General features: G+C 38.1%; 1 protein-coding gene across 18 annotated transcripts in view; it reads right to left on the bottom strand.

Moving 5' to 3' along the window:
• The window catches only part of TJP1 (tight junction protein 1), a gene marked incomplete at its 5' end in the record, with an annotated part of 330,702 nt that overhangs the window by 90,064 nt on the left and 218,276 nt on the right, over positions 1-22,362 (bottom strand). For all 18 annotated transcript variants that reach the window (XM_079914047.1, XM_079914041.1, XM_079914051.1 and 15 more), the window contains one exon: positions 1,168-1,224. In XM_079914047.1, coding sequence (XP_079770173.1) covers positions 1,168-1,215 — 48 coding nt within the window. The remainder of the gene's footprint in view (positions 1-1,167; positions 1,225-22,362) is intronic.

Here is a 22,362-nt window from a genome sequence, read left to right as displayed (position 1 = left end):
TTAGCTTTATAAATTAAAAGTTAAGGTTAGTATTATTAATGATTTCTTTCACCGTTTAGGGAGACACAAAAAAGTCTTATCTGAAATCACTGTTTTTTAATAATTAATTTACCCACTGTCTATTATGTGTAGATTCAAAGATTCACGAGACAGTCAGGTGCAGGGTGGTTCAGGAACATGATTTTCCCCCTTTCCATTTTCCTAGTAATGGATATAGCTGGTAGAAATAGTAAGTGTAAAATATTTAAATATTCTCTAATCTCTTTCTGTACATTCTCTAAGGAGAAGGGTAATCAGTAGATTCAGCTCTCTTCAAAGGGAGGATAGGAGAGATTTATGGGAGGCACTACTTTATGTCAAGCATGAGGTGGCATAAGCCCCATTTTTAACACTGAAAACCAATGCTTTAAAGGCCGTTTGGTCACTTGCTCATTTCTAAAAGGAAGCAGGCAGTAGTAGGATTCAAATTCAGGGCAGTCTCATTTCAGACAAAGCTCTTTTTTTTTTTTTTTAAAGCTATTATTTATTTAATTCTTATTCCAGAATTTTCCATCTATTTCTAGTGCCATGTGGCATGCGGGATCTTAGTTTCCCAACCAGGGATCAAACCCACTCCCCCCTGCATTGGAAGCGCGGCGTCTTAACCACTGGATCGCCAGGGAAGTCCAAAAAAGCTCTTACTCTTACCCAGCTCACTGCGATTTGCTCTCTGCCCATCTGCAATTGCTTAAGCAAGAGCTTGGCTCTGCATGTTTCAAATCAAGGAGTATCTTTTAAGATTTTATTACTCGCATGACCCTGTTCAATTTTAAACCCCAAGCCTACAATACATACATATTACTCAGAAAAGCTGAAACAGTTTACAATTTACACGAAAATACGGTGACTTTTATCTGATCAAAGTTTTAAAAATAAACCACTTAATTTCTTAAGTCATGATTAAAAACAGCAATATACAAATAACAACCAAAAGGATATATGAAAAAGTAATCATGTTCACTTTTGACCTTAATAAAGAATTTATTGCAACTCTAATTTTAAACAAAGGAATATAGAAAAGTTCTTCCCCTTTCTTCTGGCTTCCTGACATCTGGCTTTCCTCTATTGTTTTCAAAAGCTGCCAGTATCCTGACCTACACACAGATTATTTACTTCAACAGAACTCACCCTGTGAAGTGTCACCGTGTGTTGTTCCCATATAGCTGTTTCCTCCATTGCTGTGTTCTGATAAAGAAAAAGAAAAACAATAATTATCATTTAAGAAAATGTCTAATAAAGTGAATGAGAACAGCCAGCAAACAATTTAGCACAGTAAAAAAACAAAATTCATACTTTCAATATTAGATACTCTAAAAAGAGCTTAATAATTATTGAAGGTTTTTTGCTTGCTTTTGTTTTTGTTGTAAGAGACAGGAAATTACACACAGGAACTTCCTTTGTTTTTAACTTAATTTGGACAGATGCCACTCTATATTCATTTCATGCCAGCTGAAATCAGTGTTCAAGCTAATTCTGCAACTTTATACTTAACATCAGATAGAAATGAACAGAAGTTGGAATAGTATTTTAAAATATCTAACGAACAACACATAAAACATTTAAAAGTATTCCTTAATGTTGTGCAAAGGAAGGAAACGTCAAATACCTCTGAACTCAGTAATTATAAATACACGTATCACAGGAAAACAGATAAGACCATTTGATAGGTTTGGTCAATGGCTGCTTCAGTATCAGTTAAAACATTACTGCTCTACCTAGTTTCAATTTTACTACAGAATTATCTTCAAGCTTTGTGTATAACCCTGAAGGAAAAAAAAAGGCTTTTCTAACATACATATCATGCACACATGCCCATGCCACACACAAAAGAAACAAAAAGGAAAAACAAATAACAATTCCAAACTCCCTGCCCCAAAGAACTGCCTTAAAATAAAAGTGATGCAAGCTCCAATAGAGGTGCTCAAATGTCAGTGTAGTTCAGGTTCTTCTCCTGTCAAGAACTTTTTACTGAAGAGAGAAATAAATCACTATCTAACAGATAGACACTAAAGAATTCAAAGTGAATTTCTTATAAATTGGGTTAATTGCTCTTGGAGGCTTAAAGTAATTCAATCTCTTTTAATGTTACCATTTTCTGTAATTGGGGTTCCTGAACATATATATCCACAATTTGTTTAAAGTCTTTTTCAGAGGTATCACAAGGTAAGGTAGAAGTGAGAATGCTGAGCACGATGCTTCCAGGACATCACTTGTCACCCAGCCTTATCAATGTCTATTCCACAAATAAGGTTTGTTTTCTACTGCACTGCTGTCACTACCATCATGAGAACATGTCCACCAAGGGGCCCTGGACCCATTTCTCCTTTCCCACAGCAACTTTAATCGAACATTAATGCCACTTTAGAAAAGGAATCCCTATAAAGAAAGCCTGCTTCCCTAAATACAAAGCAACTAGATTAACTTTCCTGCCAGATGAATAAGAGAGGGAGAGAAAGGATCCCTCTGTTCACTCCCATAGATAAGAACTGTCAACCAGCGTTTTGTTTCAATCTTTCAGTCAAGTGCAGCAAAACCTCCTTTTAATGAGACCTCTGCTGGAAACAAAGCTGTTTTGTTTTTTAAAAAAATTGACCAGCATTTATGTATTTTAAAATATACCTCCATCAATGTGACACAGTGATGATATGAGTAATTCTGCTAAACATCAAGAGTCCTACTAAAATATACAGGATAAAAATATCTGCAATTGCCAGTTTGTCCAATCTTAGCTGACTTATTAAAAATGAGAACTGCTTGCATGGCTTTAAGCTTGTCTTGCCTTGATCTACTTCTTAAACCAGCAGCACTGCTTCACTACCCTTTTAATTCCTTTCCTATCAGTGCAAACTGAAAGTGATCTGATAAACAGAGAGGACCTCCATAACATACTCTTTGGAACGAAAATTTATCATCCTCCATATGGTTTTAATGGCCACACAATTTACCATTTAGTAAAAGAATATGAATCAAAATGAGAAAATTCATTTAATGCGAAGGGAGGAAAAGCAGATTATGAAATGGCTTGTATATTGTTATCCTTTGTTTAAACGTGAATATGAAAAGAAAGGCTAAAAGGATATACAAAATGTTAACACAAATCATCCTCAAAGTGAAGGGATTATGGGTAATATTTTTTCATTAGGTTTTTTTTTTTTTGCTTTCCTTTCTCCATTCCCAGTCAGAATAAACTGCCAAAATATTTTAAGCCACATTCATCAAATCCCACTTGAAACTTCAAATATCTATTTTTAACTTTGCTTTTAGGAAAAATCAAGTAATATTTAAGATTCTTTTATGTTTTATTGTTAATTATAAAAAAGTATCCTGTTAGTAAGGGATTTATAGAATAAGGTCTTAATGTACAAGCTTCTAGGAGTACAATAAGAGAAATTTAGATTATTTTGTTTATATAAGGGGAAAAATAAAAATACTAAAACAATTGTTCTCAGCATTCCAATCAAAATTAATGTTTCTTCAGAAAAGTACACAACTCAACCAACTCAATGGCTTCCCCCAAATGGGTAATACAATAGCTCCCTTCTCTATTAAAGCCAAACACAGCCTTATTAGCTTGATTTATCAGAAGGGAGACCAATGTGCAAGAAAGAAGCCGAGAGAACGAAACATCAAAAAGGGTGGTCAGTTAGGCTCTTAACCTGTGCTCTAAAGCAATTGAATCCATAATATAAATAAGTTGTTATGCCTTGATGATCCTAATCACTTAAAACACACACACAGAGAAAAAAGTGTTACTAGTTTAAACCATGGACCATTCCATCTCTCTCCACTCTCAGGCCTTTGGTTTCCTTCAGTGGCAAAAGCAGCAAAATTCTATCCATGGCTGTTTATATAACTAGGCAGACTTTATGAGGAGTTCTGAAGGAACTGAGAATACAAATACAGTAAAATATAATAGTAGAATCTTACTTGACGGGATTCAAGTACCCACTGTAATTCTTTCAACTTTGCTATGTTTGAAAGTGAACATAAAATGTTGGGAGGTGGTGAGAGGAGATTCTTATTAAATCACTCAGAAACTGAAGGCTAAAATGGATATAAAAAACTTTTAGTACTACTAAATGTGATACTTTCGAAATTTGATACTTTAGATTTTAATGCTAAAATTTTGATACTTTAGAAAAAGGAGAAAGGGGATTTCCTTTGATAGAATACCTAAAAAAACAAGTGGCCTCTGGGGTGGAGAAAGAGAAATTGGGGCAGGGAGGTAGGGAATCTTACATTTTCACTGTGAGCCCTTTTGTAATGTTCTATTATGTTCATCTACTACTTACTCAAATAATTTTTGAAACATCATCCTTATTGTAAAATTGCTTACTTGTCATTTTTCTTACTGGTAAAAAAAAGCAGAATGCCTAACTGGCAGAAGGATTTTCTGGTAAATGAATAGTCTCATTCCCAAAACATTTAGGCTTGTGGGGAGACCGCAAGTAAAAAAGTGTCACTCCTCTAAGAATGATTACAGCACTATCATTCCCTATAACTATGAAAGATGCTGTTAAACAGAAAATGAACTAAGCCAGAAATATCAAGATCACAGCCCAAATCTGCCATTAACTAGGTAAGTAAACTTAGTGTTCCTCATTTAGGGAATGGTATGACATTATCTCAAGTAAAAAGTCCTGTCCAGCTCCAAAATTCTATTAGACTGTAATTTCAATTCCAAACAGGCTGCAAATTCAATAATTAGTGAAGCACTGTAGGCATCCAGAGGAACTGTAATCGTGGCCACTGGACTCTGAGTTCTACATACACTTCTAAGTCAGCGTCAACTGACCAGAATCACAATTTCTGAAAAAGCAAAAAGCTGCATTTCAGAGAGTGCCAAGAGTTTGTTTGGTTTCTTTGTTCTAAGCTCCAGCTGGCAAAGACACTACTCAGATCACCAACTCTGAAGGGCTTCCTGCCAAAACTTAAGATCCTAATTCTAGGCAGTTTCACTGTCCTTTAGGGCTGATTACACATCAAGTGGGGAAAAGACAGGAGAACACAAGAACGGACAAGAAGGGATGAACCTGTAACTGGGAGAAGACCAAATCCAAGACGGAATAAAGCCAGTGTTCTCCAAATGAAGGAAAATCTTAACTCCTCAATATTCACTGAGTATATAGCCAGTTAAAATTTACCATCCTTACGGCTGTAATTTTAAAAACAATCCATTCATTTATTCAATCCAGACATTTATGCTAAGTGCTGTAGAGGTCAAAAATAGGTCCTTCTTCCTCCTTAAGGACTCAAGGAGAGGCTTATAACACTAGATAAATGTGTATACAAGGTGCCACGGGGGATGGAGAAGACGCTGCTTGCTGAGAAGATGGGAGACTGAGTCCCCGAGAAAGAAACATCTGAGTTCAAGCTTGAAGGATGACCAGGAAAGAAAATGGGGAAAGATGTTTCCAGAGAAGAAACAGGGTATCAGCAAGGCTGTTGATGCTGCACATAAAGCTGGCTTTGATGTGGCTGAACAGTACCATTTGTGGAATAGGGAAAGGGTAAAATAAAAAGAGAAGCTGCAGAAGTACATCCCAACAGGCCTTGTAACAAATCTAACGCTAAGGACTGTAAACTCAATGGGAAGACACTAAGGAACTTTAGGCTGTCATATTCCATAGTCAGGACTCATTCTGATGGCTGTGATGTGGAAGAGGGAGTTGCGGCAGGGAGACCAGTTAGAAAGTGGAAATAAGGAGGGGGAGGAGCTAACGATGGCTGTTACAGGTTCTGAATTGACCATCTGCGTGAAAAAGCCAGCAGAAAAAGAGATTACAAATTCAGTTTTAGTCACCTTTAATTTAAGGTGCCTGTGGAAATACTGAAGCAGAGATATAGGCAGGTGGATATAGGAGATCTGGCACAGATAAGGATCTAGGAGTAATCAACAAAGTAGTATTGAATCCAAGAGAAAAGATCCAATTACCAAAGGACTAAGATGACCCTGTGCACCACAAATATTCTGAGGGGAAAAAAGGAAGAACCTAAGGAACCTGAAAAGGCACAGCCAGTGAGGAACTAATATAAAAATGTCATTTATTGTCCAGAGAATACACCAAAACAAAATATAAAAATGGAAGATACCATAAAAGAATAAAATTTTCATGTTTTTTAAATTGTTGGACCCTTACATATCAAATATATACTTTAAATAGTTTATTCAGTACTATCTCTTAAATAAAGCACACTGAGCTCCTTCCTGATGCCTTGTGGTCCTCCACTAGGAATATCAACTAGCAAACACAGAGGTAACACTGGTGGCTCTGAGTTTTTCTTCTCTATGCAAAGTTGTTATGCTGAATTGTTTCTGAATTCTCCTGCCCTCCAAAGTGTTTTGTTTTTTGTTTTTTTGCTTTCCATCCAAAATAGAAAGCAAGATTACCTACTGAGATAAGGTTGAGCCAGGAACTTAAGAAGTACAACCTAAGTTTTAGTGAATAAAACAAATGACCCCTGCCCCTCTTTGACCTTTCAGTTAAGCATTTAATTTCAAATGTGATCACTGCTATGCAAATAAAGTACAAAGAAAGAGACTAGTGTATGTGCTAAAAGGTGGGGAAAATATACATTTGGATTGATCTGAAGGGCTGTCAAGTAAACTCTCAAAATGGAGATGTCCTGTCCAAGACAGAATAAAAAAGATAAATCTGAAGTCAAATGAAGAGTGGTCTTGGAGACACTCAGGGAATTCAACAAATCTCACAAACAGGATAAGAACTCACTAAGCATAAGAACTAAAAATAATGATCAAAGTAACACTGAAGCAATTGTGGGATGACAGCCTCAACAGAAAGTAAGTAAATCGAGCATCTGACATCCCACTATTCTCATCACCAGTTAAATTTTCAAATACTTTACTGTGTGTTCACTACTTGGCTGACAATTCAGGAGACAGATGATGAGATGGATAGGATTAGAAAATATTAAGAGCTGGAAGAAGGACACAGGTGGGCCTAGAATTTTTTTGGTTGATCAAAGCTAGAGATTTGCTTAAGTAACTTCACAGATAAATTGCTATATTTGCCAATGTCCTAAGATCAAAGTGAAAGTGTTACCAAGTCCAAGCTCGCTCCGCTCGCCACATGACAGGCCAATGAATCGGAGACGAGGCATTGAGGCAAAGGAATATTCGGAAAGCCGCAGACCGAGAAGATGGCAGACTAGTGTCTCTGAAAAACCATCTTATCGGGGTCTGGATGCCAGTTTCTTTTATAGAATCAGAGAAGGAGAAGCAGTGAGGAAGTAAAGTAAAAGGGCCATCAGTCTTGCAAAACATCTCCTGGAATGACCAGCCCCATTGAGGGGATGTGTTAGTTTCTTTTTTCTTGCAGCCAACTGACAGGTGGGCAGAGTTCCCTGAGGCAGGCCATTATGTGTGATTATAATAACAAAGGCAACAAAAAGCAAAGGTTGAAGTCCAAGAAACAGATCCTACGTGGAGTCCGATTTAGCTCTTCCCTGTTACAAAAGAATATCAGCTTAAATAAGTTACCATTAAACCTTGAGAAATTCTCATCAGGGACAGTTACAGATACCCTCGAAAACTTAGTGCTTTCCAGTTATCAAAAATAAAACTTTTTAGGTTGACATTTTCTAATGGCTGAAAGTGGATAAAAGACCTTTCAAATTTTTTCCAGGTAGAAAGGGGAAAGGAAATGGGGTAGCATAGATGAGGAAGTGATATTTCTGAGTGTATCTTTTTGTGTAGCAGTATTGTTCCATGATATATTATCCTCCATATATACAAAAGTCTTTCTCCAGGGGTGAGGGGAGAAATGGGTAAAAAATTTAAACTGTTTTATGCGTATACTAGAAGTGAAGAAATAATAGATAATGAGAGCTGGGTTTCTATTGCTGGAGAAAAAAACTATAAATAAGAAAAGGAGGGAGGCTAAACTGAACTCTATGATGTGAGATCGGAATCTGAGGTCAGTATAAACCCATGGTTTTCAATACACATGCAGATAGATACAGAAATAAGAGTCTCGTAGATATGCATATGCCTACAGGATTCCTAGCTCTGTCTGCTGAGAGCCTAGAAGAAAGAAAGACTGCAATGAGCACAGCTAGCTTGGAGATCTTAATTTCTAAATACGAGTCTTTAATAAAACAAACCAGAATTTCTCAGAGAAGGGGTTGGTTGCAGGGCTGGGTCAGGAAAATGCAGCATGAACCTGGAATATCATGTGGCACTAGAAATGAAGGTACTGCTCAAAAAATTATGGGGGTTTGTCAAGAGAACACCAGCTTGAAAGAGCTTCTAAAGGCCAAAGCTGGAATAATGTGAGCAACAAAATAATATTAGACTTTAACCCACAGAATAATAACCCTTGAGTCCATACTGATGTAATCAAACAAATAAATGGGAAAGGGACAGCTCTTCATTAGAGTGGAATTTCAATTAAATGTGAAAGGAAATGGGAAAACAGAATTACCATCAGCCAAACTCCAGAAACTGTTCCAGATAAAGATCCACCCACAGATGATAAAACTAGTGGGTGAATGTTTGAGGACTAACAGTTAAATTAAGCACAGCCCCAAATTATCTCCTCCAAAATATTTATAAATTACAGAAACACAGTAACTTTACAGTGGAGAAATACCATCTTAACCAAGGTAAACATTACCAATAATAAGACAGATCAATATCATGAACCCCTTGAGATGATGAACAACATGGTTTTTGTAGTATTCTTGCCAAAAATGCACGACCTCATTCCAATGATGAAAAAACATCAGACAAACCAAGTTGAAGGGCATTCTAAAAAATAACCAATCCTCTTCAAAAAGTTATAAAAGACAATGGGAAAACTGAGGATCTGTTACAGAGTCAGACACCAAAAAGAAGTAACAACTAAATGCAAAGTGGAATCCTGGAAGAGAAAAAGGAAGAACTAGCAAAATTCAAATGTGGTGGGTAATTTACTTATTATTGGATCATTGTTCATTTCTTATCCTTGATAACTGTTCTACAGTTGCAGTTATCTAAAACGTAAGGGGAGTGGAATGAAAGATATAAGAGAACTCTAATATTTTTGCAACTTTTCTCTAACATTAACTCAAAATTTAAAAGTTTTTCCAAACACAAAACAAAAAGACAACTTACAGACTAAGAGAAAGTATTTGCAAATGATGTAACCGATAAGGGCTTAATTTCTAAAATACACAGACAGCTCATAAACCTCAGTATCAAAAAAACAACCCAATCAAAAAATGGGCAGAAGACCTAAATAGATCTCTCTCCAAGGAGGACATACAGATAGCCAAGAGGCACACGAAAGGATGCTCAACATCACTAATTATTAGAGAAATGCAAATCGAAACTACAATGAGGTATCACCTCACGAACCTGTCGAATGGCTATCATCAGAAATTCTACAAATAATAAATGCTGGAGAGGGAGTGGAGAAAAGGAACTCCTGTACGTTGTTGGTGGGAATGAAAATTGGTGCAGCCACTATGGAAAACAGTATGGAGGTTCTTTAAAAAACTAAAAATAGAGCTACCATATGATCCTGCAATCCCATTCCTGGGTATATATCCAGGGATTAACAGATATATACCACTATATATAAAATAGATAAACAACAAGGATTTATTGTATAGTACAGGGAACTATATATTCAATAGCTTATAATAACCTATAATGGAAAAGAATCTGAAGCTGTACACTTGGAACATGACCTTGTAAATCACTACAGTTAAAATAAAAATAAATAAATATTCACAGAGCAAAACAAAAAAGGAATGGTAATGACAAGATTAATAAGGAGCTGAAAATTGCTAGGTACAAAAGAATGCCATCTTGACCACATTTGCCTTGGGCAGTAGAACATCTAAGTCATATTCTGAACTATCATATATGAGCAAATTCATCAAATTCTTATCAAAATCAAGAACATTCTTTCTTTAGCTGCTAAAATGAAGAATATAATTAACCTATTAAAGGAACCTGAATGGGTAGTTAACACGTCTGGTTTTGGAGTTTCTTTGGTTATTCCTCCTCCTTACTAAATCACTATCTGATTTTCAAAAAAAAAGAAAAAAAACTAAAAAGTTTTAGGAAGTCTTTTCAATTTCTAAATAATAAAATATATGAAAAACCATGATACTTCTCTAACAAAGCACTCAATGGAAAACAGCAAATTTGTACACTCGACAGGCCACATTTCTTTAAAACCAGCCTCCTTACTTCACCTCCACCCTAAAACTATTTTAAACAAATCACAAAATGTCTAAGGTAAAGTAACAAGCTGTGTTTCAACTGCTAAGCCCCACTTGGGCACACTCCACCAGGCAGCTCCCTGGTTCCCAGACCAGGCACCTTGAGGCTGAAAACTTCACTATTACGGTGGAAGTTGCGATAGATCAAGGTTCGGTAAGAAGTAAATATACCAGTCTGAATGCAAGCTGTTTGGTTATTAAAACTTAGAACTTCTTCCATACAAACAAAGAAGCAGTATCACTTATTTTCATGTAAATCTGGGCTTTTAAAGTTAACCTGCTAATATCTATCTAACGAATCTAGTATTCACAGCCAGAAAATCAATAAAGACAAAGCACCTAACAGAAAAGATGGGCTGAGGGCTTGAGGAAGCGCTTCAAGCAAGAGGACAGTAAACACGTGGGAAAGTGCACAACTTCCTTATTCAACAGGGCAATACAAATTAAAAACACAAGTAAAGGCTACTACACAACCATACAATAAGCTAAAAGAAAATAATAATGAACACTCTAATCAAAATGCACCACTAGTGGACTTCCCTGGTGGCGCAGTGGTTAAGAATCCACCTGCCAATGTAGGGGACACGGGTTGGAGCCCTGGTTCGGGAAGATGCCACGGAGCAACTAAGCCCGTGCGCCACAACTACTGAGCCCAAGTGCCACAACTACTGAAGCCTGCACACCCATAGCCCGTGCTCCGCAACAAAGAGAAGCCACCTCAATGAGAAGCCACCTCAATGAGAAGCCCATGCACCGAAACAAAGAGTAGCCCCCGCTCGCTGCAACTAGAGAAAGCCCACACGTAGCAACGAAGATCCGACAGGGCCATAAATAAATAAATAAATAAATAAATTTATAAAAAGAAAAAAAACCTCACCACTAGTAGGAGTGTAAATTGGTATCACTGCTTTGGAAAGCTGGGTAAAATAAGCATACTGTATGTCAATCAACAGAAATGTAACATATATTTACAAGAATGTTCACAAAAGCACTATTCTTTTTTTTTTTTTTTTTTTTTGCGGTACGCGGGCCTCTCACTGTTGTGGCCTCTCCTGTTGCGGAGCACAGGCTCTGGACGCACAGGCTCAGCAGCCATGGCTCACGGGCCCAGCCGCTCCGCGGCATGTGGGATCTTCCCGGACTGGGGCATGAACCCGTGTTCCCTGCATCGGCAGACGGACTCTCAACCACTGCGCCACCAGGGAAGCCCAAAAGCACTATTCTTAACAGCCAAAAACCAAAAACAATCTAGATGTCCACCAATCATAAAAGTGAAAACAATGCAACATTCACTCAATGGAAAATTACAGAGCCATGAAATGAATAAACTCTAACTACACAAATCAATATGGATGAACACTGATCAGTGTTGAACAAAAAAAGCCAGACATAAGAATATGTTTCCCTTTAAGTTTAATAACAGGTAAAACTGAAAAAAACACTGCAAAAGAAAAACTACTAGGGGGGAACTAGCCCTATCAAGTATGGCCTCTTAATTAAGACATCCTATAAGGCATCTACAATTAAAAATGTGATACTGGGGCACGAGCAAATAGACCAGTGGAATAAAATGGGAAAATTCATAAACAGACCTTCAAATCACTGGAAAAATCAGTGTATGAGAAAGGTAACATCTCAAATTACTAAGGTAAAGATGCACTTTTTAATAAATGCGGCTAGAACATCTGGGCTGTCATTTGGAAAAAACATATATTAGATCTATATCTCACCACACACAAGAATAAACTCGAATGAATTTAGGAATCTAAAGGTAAAAAACAAAACCATACGAGTACTAGAGAAAACCTGGGTGAATTCCTCTTTAATGCTGGTGTAGGGAAAGACTTTCTAAGCATAACTCAAAATCTAATGGAAATAAAACAAAGTATGTAAAAAATTTTAAATGTCTGCTTGACCAAAAAAAGAAACACAAATACAAAACACCATAAACAAAGTCTTAAGAAAAGTGCAAGATACACCATGAGAGCCAGTATCTCTAAAACATAAAGAAGTCAAAAACTGCAGAGAAAATTCAGCAGAAAAATGGGGAAAAAAATACATCACAAAAAGGATATTAAGATTTGAAAAAATGTTCAAACTCAGTCATAATTAGAGAAATGCAAATTAATATAACACCAAGATGCCATTTCTCACCTGCCAAAGCAGTCTGAGGCCAAGACTGTGAGGCTATATTCACTCACAAATATTTCCAGGGGAAATGCAAATTCATCCTGCCTTTCTGGAGGTATATCTGGCAATACTGGGGCTTCCCTGGTGGTGCAGTGGTTGAGAGTCCGCCTGCCAATGCAGGGGACACAGGTTCGTGCCCCAGTCCAGGAAGATCCCACATGCCGCGGAGTGGCTGGGCCCATGAACCATGGCTGCTGAGCCTGCACGTCCGGAGCCTGTGCTCCGCAACGGGAGAGGCCACAACAGTGAGAGGCCCGTGTACCGCAAAAAAAAAGTAAATCTGGCAATACCTAACAAAACTGAATGTGTACCTAACCTTCTGACCCAGAGATCCCACTCTTAGGAAATCTGTCCTGAAGATAAACCTCCAAAAATGCGACTATACATATGTACCAGGTATTCATGGTAGCAATGTTGTAACTACAATACTGGGAACAACCTGTATGACCAAACTTGGGAGAATGGATGAATAAATTACAGCACATCACAGAGCGGAGTACTATGCAGTCATGAAAAATGGAAGATCTCTATGAACCGACATGGAGCAATTTCAAAGACAGACCTTTAAAAGAATAAAGCAAAGTGCACACATATCAATAGTATTCCATCCTTCATGAAGGAAAGAAGGGAATATAAGATTATATACATGTATCTGCTCATTTGTGCAAAAGAAATATAGAAATGATAAACCAGAAACTAAAGAAATTGCTTACAGATTAAGTAGGAAAGGGGTGGAAGGGAGAGGGTGGTAGGACTGAGGAAGGAATGATATTTCTTTGCAACACTGAACTACAGTAACGTATCACATACCCCAAAATAACAAATAAATAATTAAAATTAACCAGGATGAGGTGGTGGGAACCAAAATGGAATACAAACAGTAGCAGATAAACCTATCTATTACAAATGAATACCACAAGCGAAGAGGATGGGTAGAAAAACACTCAGCTAAGTAACTGTGGAAAACACTATTCTGACTGGATACTGTAATGTTAAAGACACAAAGAACTGTACACAAACACTGTACTCGAGTTAAGTCAATCTGTTTCTCAGAAGGATAGGATGGGTTAACAATCTGCTAACTACTGGACAGGTACATGAGGATTAAACAAATAACTGAATATACTGTAGACAATGAGCTGATTTCTCACTGTCAGAGAAAGAAGTTACAAGAAAGAGTGAAGGCTAGAATGAAGAGTGCTGGATAGGAATCATGGCGTCCATATAAACCCATGGTTTAAAACATACACATACAGATAACTAGATACATGAGGAAGAGGAGGCAGCTCTTCCTTACAAAGGAATGTGGAAGAAATGAGAGAAATACAAGATCACTATTTTAGGGAAAAAACATCGTAATAACTGCTGCAGGCAAGATCAAAGAGCATAACCAGTGGGCAAAAGTTTGAAGAGAAACAATCTCAAAGTATCTTGCCCAAGATATTTATCAATTACAAAGGGAAAAACAGTAAGTACCTCACCAAATGTTCAAGGTTATCACACCAGTAATAAAACATAAATATCACATACCCTTTCCTAATCTGATGCATAACCTCAATCCAATCATGAGACAACATCAGACAAACCCAAATGGAAACATTCTAAAAAATAACTGACTGGCGTTCACTGAAAGTGTCCAAGTCATAAAAGACAGGAGAAGACTGAGAAACCCGGAAGGGCTGTCAGAGTTAAAATGATAATATATTGGATATATGCACAAATAAAATATTAAAATTATTTTCACCTGTTAAACTTTTTGATGTGGTTAACAAAATTTAAATCATGTATGTGGCTCATATGATATTTCTATTAGACAGAACTGCACTGGCTCTAATCACCAATTTTCAGGAAGTACAGAGAGCAAGAAACATTGTAACTATGACAGGGAAAATCCAGACCAAGAAATTGCATAGGACAAACAATTCTGTTCTTCACCAATAAAACTGCACCGTGGGTGGGGAGGCCAGGGCCAGGGCCAGAGCCAGATGGGAGAATCCTACAGTCTAAAAGACTTAGGATGGGCTTCCCTGGTGGTGCAGTGGTTGAGAGTCCGCCTGCTGATGCAGGGGACACGGGTTCGTGCCCCGGTCCGGGAGGATCCCACGTGCCGCGGAGCGGCTGGGCCCGTGAGCCATGGCCGCTGAGCCTGCGCGTCCAGAGCCTGTGCTCCACAACGGGAGAGGCCACAACAGTGAGAGGCCCGCGTAGCGCAAAAAAAAAAAAAAAAAATCTTAAAAAAAAAAAAGACTTAGGAGACACACCAATCACAATGGGAGGACTTTATTTGGATCCTGTTTTTTCTTAAATATATTGAAAACAGAAGGTGATACTTAAGATAATTAGAAACTCCATTGACTAAATGGTGGATTTTTTAATTTACAATTTGTTTTTAAAGTGTGATAATAGTAATATAGTTATTTTTTTTAAAAGAGTTCTTATCTTTTAGAGATATATACTCAAATATTAGATGAAAAGACATGTCTGGTGTTTGCTTCAGAATAACGGGGGAGAAAGAATACAATGGGTAGAAGTATAGATGGAACAAGACTGGCCGTAAACTGACAACTGGAGCTGTGAGGCTAGCATGGGGATTCATTACACGCCTCGTATACTTCTGTATGGGCTCGAACTTTTTCCACTTAAAAAAAAGGAAGGCAATTGAGGGGACTACAAGTTAATTATTGAATCTAGAAAAGACCCAAACTAAGAATCCTACGACCAAGATGCCAGGCCATTATGCAAAGTTTCCATGGGCTGGCTCCTCAGCAGCTGCCTCCCCTTCCAGGAAAGATAAGTGCAGCAGGTCCTGGAGATGCACTAGGACCTTCTGGGAGTTTCTTGGCTGAATGTAACCTGGTCTATTACCAGTAAGTGAGCAACAGAGTGAAAACAGTGCCTCTGGTCCAGGAGGGATGTCAGATTTTAATCAAATAAGCAGCGGACAAATAAGTACAAGTTGTTGTACAGTGAAATACAGGTAAAGCACAGGGAGCTTAAAGCAGAGTTCTGAACTGTCTTCTGGGCTCAGGACAAGGTTCTCGAGGTTTAGTATTGGGACATGGCTATCTGAGGAAGACAGGTCCTCAGAGCTCTGCCTGCTCTGGCTGGGGAACAAGGCGGGCAGGAAGCCCGGTTGCAGCCGCAGCAAAATGCGGGAAGGACCTGTGGGAAGGACCTGTGGGACCAGACTTGGCAGTTCAGGGAATTACAATCATCTTCACCAGCCTCAACACTGACTTGACCAGAGGCACAAAGGAAAAGCATCTCAAAGTGAAAGGACCAGTTCAGATGTATATACCAAGACTCTGAGAATAGCTACAAGGAAAATTCCTGGTGGTGAAGGTTCTAAGACTTGGGATGGTTTTCAGAAGAGGCTCCACAGCGACTCACTGACTTGCACAGTCCTGAGATGGTTAAGCAGATTACCTCCATCAACACTGAGCCAGGAGTCAGGGCTGAAGTCACCACTGCAAATGCTGAAATCAACTTTTAATAAGTTGATAAGCACTTGTCAAAAAAAAAAAAAAATTGGCACAGATGCTGGGTGAATGAGGGACAGAAGTGGGGAAGCTTTCCAGGTAGAGAAAACAGCATGTGCAAGAGCCCTGGCGTAGGAAAGCACTTTCCACGTTAATTCAAACAATACTTGAGTTTATTATAAGCTAGACACTCTGTTAAGCTCTGCGATGACAGGACACACCAAGATGACCTTTGTTCTCATGGAGCTTACAGTCTAATGACAGAAATGGATGATCAAAAAATGTCACAACTGAATATATTACCACAGGCTTAAATAAATACTACAAAGAAAAGAATGAGTGCCGTGAGAGGAACTCAAAGACAAACCTGGCAGGAAGTTCAGTACCCGCTAGGAACTAAAATGAGGACAGCACAGGTTGAGAACAGAGACCAAGAGGGGGGAAAAGATGCAAGGTGAGGCTAGAGCAGTAGGTAGGGGTCAAATAATCCTGTAGCAGTTTACTGATCATATTATGGATTTTGGTCTTTTACTTCTGAAGTCAATTAAGAAGCCTAGGAGTTTTAGAATGAGCATGTGTACTGGGGCACAGGGAAAGAGGGGGTACTAATCAAACTTGAATTTTGAGACGATCGTTTCAAAAAGACAGACTGTAAGGGACAAGAAGGGGTATGATACTACTTAGGAGGCTATTACAGGAGTACAAAGAGAAGAACAGAATGTGTGTATGTGTGTATATATCTGTTTTGGAGGGAGGGGGGATGTAAATGGTAGAAAGTACCCATGGAACGAGTGGAAAGATATGAGGTGCTCAGGAGTTAAGAACTGAACAGAATCTGCTAATCCATCAGGTCATTCACCCTACCAGATATGTAGCCCAACTGAACCAGGTACACTGGAGTAGGAGTAGTCTTTAGTCTCTATTCCCTAATTCGTCAAACAAAAGAGTGCCTCTCTTACTTAATACTACCGTAATAAAATTTTCAAAAGTATCTCGGGAGCTCAAGGACTTTCTCTGACACCACAACACATCTTGCTGGTCTGGGACTCAACTAACCCTTTGTCCAGTATCAAATACATACATACATACCTAAATATGTAAAGTAAGTAAATGTTTTAAGAGTGCACATTCACAGAAATACCATAATTCCTATACACCTCTTCCCTGATATTAAGGTGGGCTTCACTTAAAATGTTTTTATTAAAAGATACAGCCAACATAACAGCTCACCCTGTTCTGGGCACTGTGCTGAGTGTACAACCACCCTGAGACGGGTCCCTGAGTGTACTGTGATCATCTGAGCTGTACAGATGACAACACAGTATTAACTGGTAGACTCAAGATGCAGATTCCAGAGCCTAAACTCACGTAATAAAGTAACAAAGACTTAGGGTTATTCAATGATAAAACTTTTCAGTTCTTATATTGCTTGACCTCTCTCTGTGCAGGGTCTGGCCTACCAACAGGCAGGTCCCTCTCTGGAAACTCTCTATTTCCTTGCTGGCCTTTCTCTTGTGTCACTACACTCAGACCACATTCAAATGAAGAGCTTGTATTCATCAAAAGACCATTAAGAGAACTACCACATTGGAAAATATACCTACAATATATATAATCAACTAGCTTTTATCCAAAAAAAAAAAAATACAAAGCAAATCAATAAGATAATCCCAAAGAAAAATAGACAATAGACTCAAACAGGGCATAAACATGCAAAGTTGCTCAACTTCATCTAGTCAAAAAATGCAAATTAAAATCTCCAATGAGATTCACTAAAGACCAACCAGAAAGGGCTAAAAGTATCTGCTAATACCAAGTATTGGTCAAAATGCAGAGCAACAGAAACCCTCATTCACTGATGATGACAAGTGTAACTTGGTATCATCTCTTTGCAGAAGACATCGTCTACTGAAAGTGAAGACACACTAAACAATCCAGCAGCAATTCCGTCCCCAAATACATCTTAGAGAAAAACGTGCACATGTTCACCGAGATGAACAAGTGTTCATCTTAATAGTGGAAGCATTATTAATAGCCCAAAGTAGTAAACAACCCAAATGCCCATCAATGGTAGAATAAATAAACTGTAGTACATTCACAATAAAATACTAAACAGCAATGAAGATGAATGAATTCATGATGCAAAAACACACGAATTATAAAAACATAAAGTCAGAATAGTGGCTGTCTTGGGGAAAGAATGGTGCTGGCAGGAAGATCCTAACGCAGGGGCCTTACTGTCGGGACAGTGGCTCACTGGCAGGATAAGGTTATCAGGTAGAGGGCAATGAAGGAAGCTGAAGAGCTGCCAATACTCTACTCCTTGACCTGGGTGGTGTTTACATGGGTGTTCACTTTGTGATAATTCATTAATGTACATGTGCTTTCTGCTCTTTTACATAGGTGTTACGTTTCACAATAAAAAGGTATAAAAAATGAAGTCAGCTCCCAACAAGTAAATCAAGGTAATTTACATAAAATCTGGATTTACAACCAGTTCTGGAAAAAAACGGGAAGATCCAGCCTGCTGTCTTCACCACCAGCAACAATCAGCTGGGGCGGGGCAATCTTGGCCTCCTTCAGAGGAGCTCGTGCTCTCTGACCCCACAGCACCCTCTCACTCTCACTCGCCTAACACCTAACACCATTCCATACTCGTCTCCTTGACACTCCTTACAGCACATGAACGTAAAAGCATGCGCATGTGTGAATTATAAAGCCTAGAAGCAAGTGTGTCACTAGCCAGAGCAGTAAATTTAACCTCAGATTCCTCACCTATGAAACAGAGGTCACAAGAGTACCTACCACAATTGTTAAGACCAGATGAGACAATGCACATGAAACAGCTAGCTTAGTATCGTCACAGAATCAGCACTCAGTATTAGGAGGCTATTGTTTATTATTAATACACATTTCTCATATTTACAACTAGGATATAAATCTGCTTGCCATGGCCAGAGTCTTCTGACTTTACAGGAAATACAGCATCAAAATATGGGTTGGTATACATTTAATTAAATAGTCCAACATGTATCACTGTTTAAAAAAGAAAAACAATAGGGACTTGCTGGTGGTGCAGTGGTTAAGAATCTGCCTGCCAATGCAGGGAACATGGGTTCGAGCCCTGGTCTGGGAAGATCCCACATGTCTCAGAGCAACTAAGCCCATGCACAACTACTAAGCCTGCGCTCTAGAGCCCACGAGCCACAACTACTGAAGCCCATGCACCTAGAGCCCGTGCTCCGCAACAAGAGAAGCCACCGCAATGAGAAGCCCGCACCATAATGAAGAGTAGCCCCCGCTCGCTACAACTCGCGCAGCAACAAAGACCCAACACAGCCAAAAATAAATAAATAAGTTTATTTTAAAAGAAAAACAGTAAATAAATCTTCCAAAGTTCCTTTACATGACACCACTGGGAAAGATTTCTTACAATTATACTTTGAAAAGTACACTTGTGTTTACTTGTTTTTGCCGAACCACAAATTTCTCCCTATCAGGGCTTTCACTGGTCTGATCAGCGTCAGGTAAATAGATACCTATGAAAATACACTTTAAGATAATGGATTTTAAGATCTTAGTCATAAAAAGCCCTCAAAATTAAAACTGGCTTTTCAAGGTAAACATCATATGAACACCAAAAGCAGCTCCCTATTTTTCACATAGCTGTTAGTGTTCCAACGCCTAGCCAATACACTTATCTAATTCTTGCCCCTCAGACAAGTATACAACATTTTTCCCCCAAAACCCACAAAAGTCTAATTCAAACTACTTTTTCCAGAAGCCAATCTGACAGTAAGCCCTCCTAAAATGGAAGACTACGAATTTCACCCACGAATATAATGACAGCTAATGAACTAGTCACCCACGATGTCCATCGTCTCACAGACACAACACTGAGCAAGAGAAGCCATATACAAGAGTCCACACCAGAAGATCCTGTTTGTGTAAAGTTCACAGGCAAAACCAGTGTTTACGGAATGCGTAAGTGGTAAAATTACACAGAAAAACTAGAAAATAAGTAATATAGAAGACAAGATACTTATAATCTTTGGGGAAAGCAAGTTATGATCCAGAAATGGCCTGTTAGGGATTCTAAGTGCTCATCATCATTTTATTTACAGTATTTTATTTGTTGCTTTCTGCCCACACCATTAAAATGGTCCACAAGTACAGCATAGTGATATGTTCACTGCTCTATTTCTAGCACCTAGAACAGTGCCTGGTTCATACTAGGCCAGCAGTGAGTATCTGTTAAATATAGAATACAGCTTCAAAAATCCAAATTGTTACATATTTAACAACTGGCTAGACCCTAAGTATAATAGTAACAGCCAGCTTACTGTCCATTTTCCATGTCAGTATATTCAAGGAGTTATAAGTATGTAAATAAATTCTAATTACTTTATAATTCTTAACCTTCTTCTCTATTTAGACGTTTACCAAATGCGTGAATGTATCCAGATTCAACTGAAACTTTTTTTTTTAATTAACAAGGGAAAATGCAGAAACTCATGTGTTACAGTAAGCCCAGGCTCTAGATGGGATTCTACCACCTTCCCCAACCAAAAAAGCACAGCAGAGTGCTATGCTTTTATAAGATGACCTGAAGTGTGCTCATATTTAAGAATAAAAACTCAAATCCTTTGGATCTTAAAAATGAATTACACATTTCACAACAGATTATTACAATACAGGGCAGCTAAAACCTATAAGCCTTTAGAGGACAGGGATCCAAATCAAAGTGTGCTCAATAAATACTTGCTGAACTAACAAAAAGAATCTCATTACTGATAACCTCCTGAATTTTAGCATTATGTACTGAATTAAGAGATCATAAATTAAGTTTAATTCAGTTATCAAAAACTGTGTACAAACCCAAAAGATTACTAGCAACAATTCGAAAGAGTGAAAATTCCTAAAATAACCAAGAAAAAAATGAACTTTCACTCTTTGGGAATGTACACTATTTTAAAAAAAACAAAAATAATACTTCAGCAAATCAAAAAAAATTTTTTAATCAAGCCAGGAATATGCTAATCTTATGTTCCTAATTAGCATCCCTGCAAAGTAATATTCATTCCAGTTTTCACCTCTCTTCTGGGCATGATAAACTAGAATGAGGTCACTCACCAATCAACTCACTTCCCAGCATTCTACCAGCATGAAAGAGTTAAGACTGTTCTAATATATACTGAAATGCACCTACAACACAAATTAAAACATACCTTTTCATCTATCCCAAAGTTAAGGGCTTTCTGTGATTCAGTATCAACACTACATATGTAACAGGGTATTTTGTGGTATGAATTTTGGAAACATTGGTTTCCTCATATTAAAACAGTACTCTGTGGGATAGTCGATCATTCAGAGTCCATTATTTTCACACATTTTTAGGATATAACATGAAATTCCCTACCCATGAACTCATCGCACACTTCTCATTGTTAAGAATGTATCTGTTTAGGAAGGCACGGAAATCAAGCACCTGGCTAACCCATAAAGAAGCAACCTGAAGCCACTCTTCTCTGCAATAAATAAATTAGGAAGCACTCTAGGTCAGCAGTAGCAAAAGGCCTATTTTTATTGCTGGCTTATATTAGAAATACTATACTGAAACAGACCAATTTTAGATTAAATTCAAAACTTGGTAAACTGTTCTAACGTGTCTCTTTCTACAAGATTAAAAGTTAAGCTAAGGAGGTTTTTCAAGATTGTCTTTCAAAATTCAGAGATACAAAGCAAGTTCTAGTCAAATATTTCAGAAATATCGTACTAGTCATAAACTATCTTTTAATCTTATTTAACATTTGATCAAAAACTCTACAAATAAAAAATAACTCTGCTTGTCCCATGGCTGGTCTCCAGCCCTACCACGCTCCATCAGTGCTCGATCCTGAGTGCGTGATTGGCACGGAGCCTGCAGTGAGCTGTGGCTGGGCGGCCAGGGACCAGTGGCACCACACGTGGATTTACAGCCGGACTCGTGGTCTTTCATTAGACTGAATTTTTATCATGTCAGAACTATGTCAATAAACAGAATTACACTTCCAATTTTGTCACCAAAATTATTATTTTTAATGACACTTTCCTTAGCAGCTTGGTAATGTCTTGTTTATACTCAGTTTTATTCTTAGAACTGTACTGAGTTTACATTTGGTCTCTAAATAGAGAAAAGATTAAAGATCAAGTAAAAGTCAAAGCCAGTACATTGTTACCAGGATTGGAAAAAAAAAAAAAAAAGCAGTGAAACTACTGTAATCTTTCTCCTTCAAACCAAACAGGAAACAGTACTATATATACTACATTACAGCTCTCAAAGCCACAGATTGGTTTTAACCTCATTATTTGTTGGTGGGGATGGCTGACCTCCACTATCACTCACTAGTGGGTAAGCACTGTAGATTTGAAAAGTACCTGT

The sequence above is a fragment of the Stenella coeruleoalba genome, assembly GCF_951394435.1.
Source record: "Stenella coeruleoalba genome assembly, chromosome: 2".
In the NCBI taxonomy this organism is placed as follows: domain Eukaryota; kingdom Metazoa; phylum Chordata; class Mammalia; order Artiodactyla; family Delphinidae; genus Stenella; species Stenella coeruleoalba.
The sequence above is the reverse complement of the archived record's forward strand: the minus strand, read 5'-3'. Positions and strand labels throughout refer to the sequence as shown.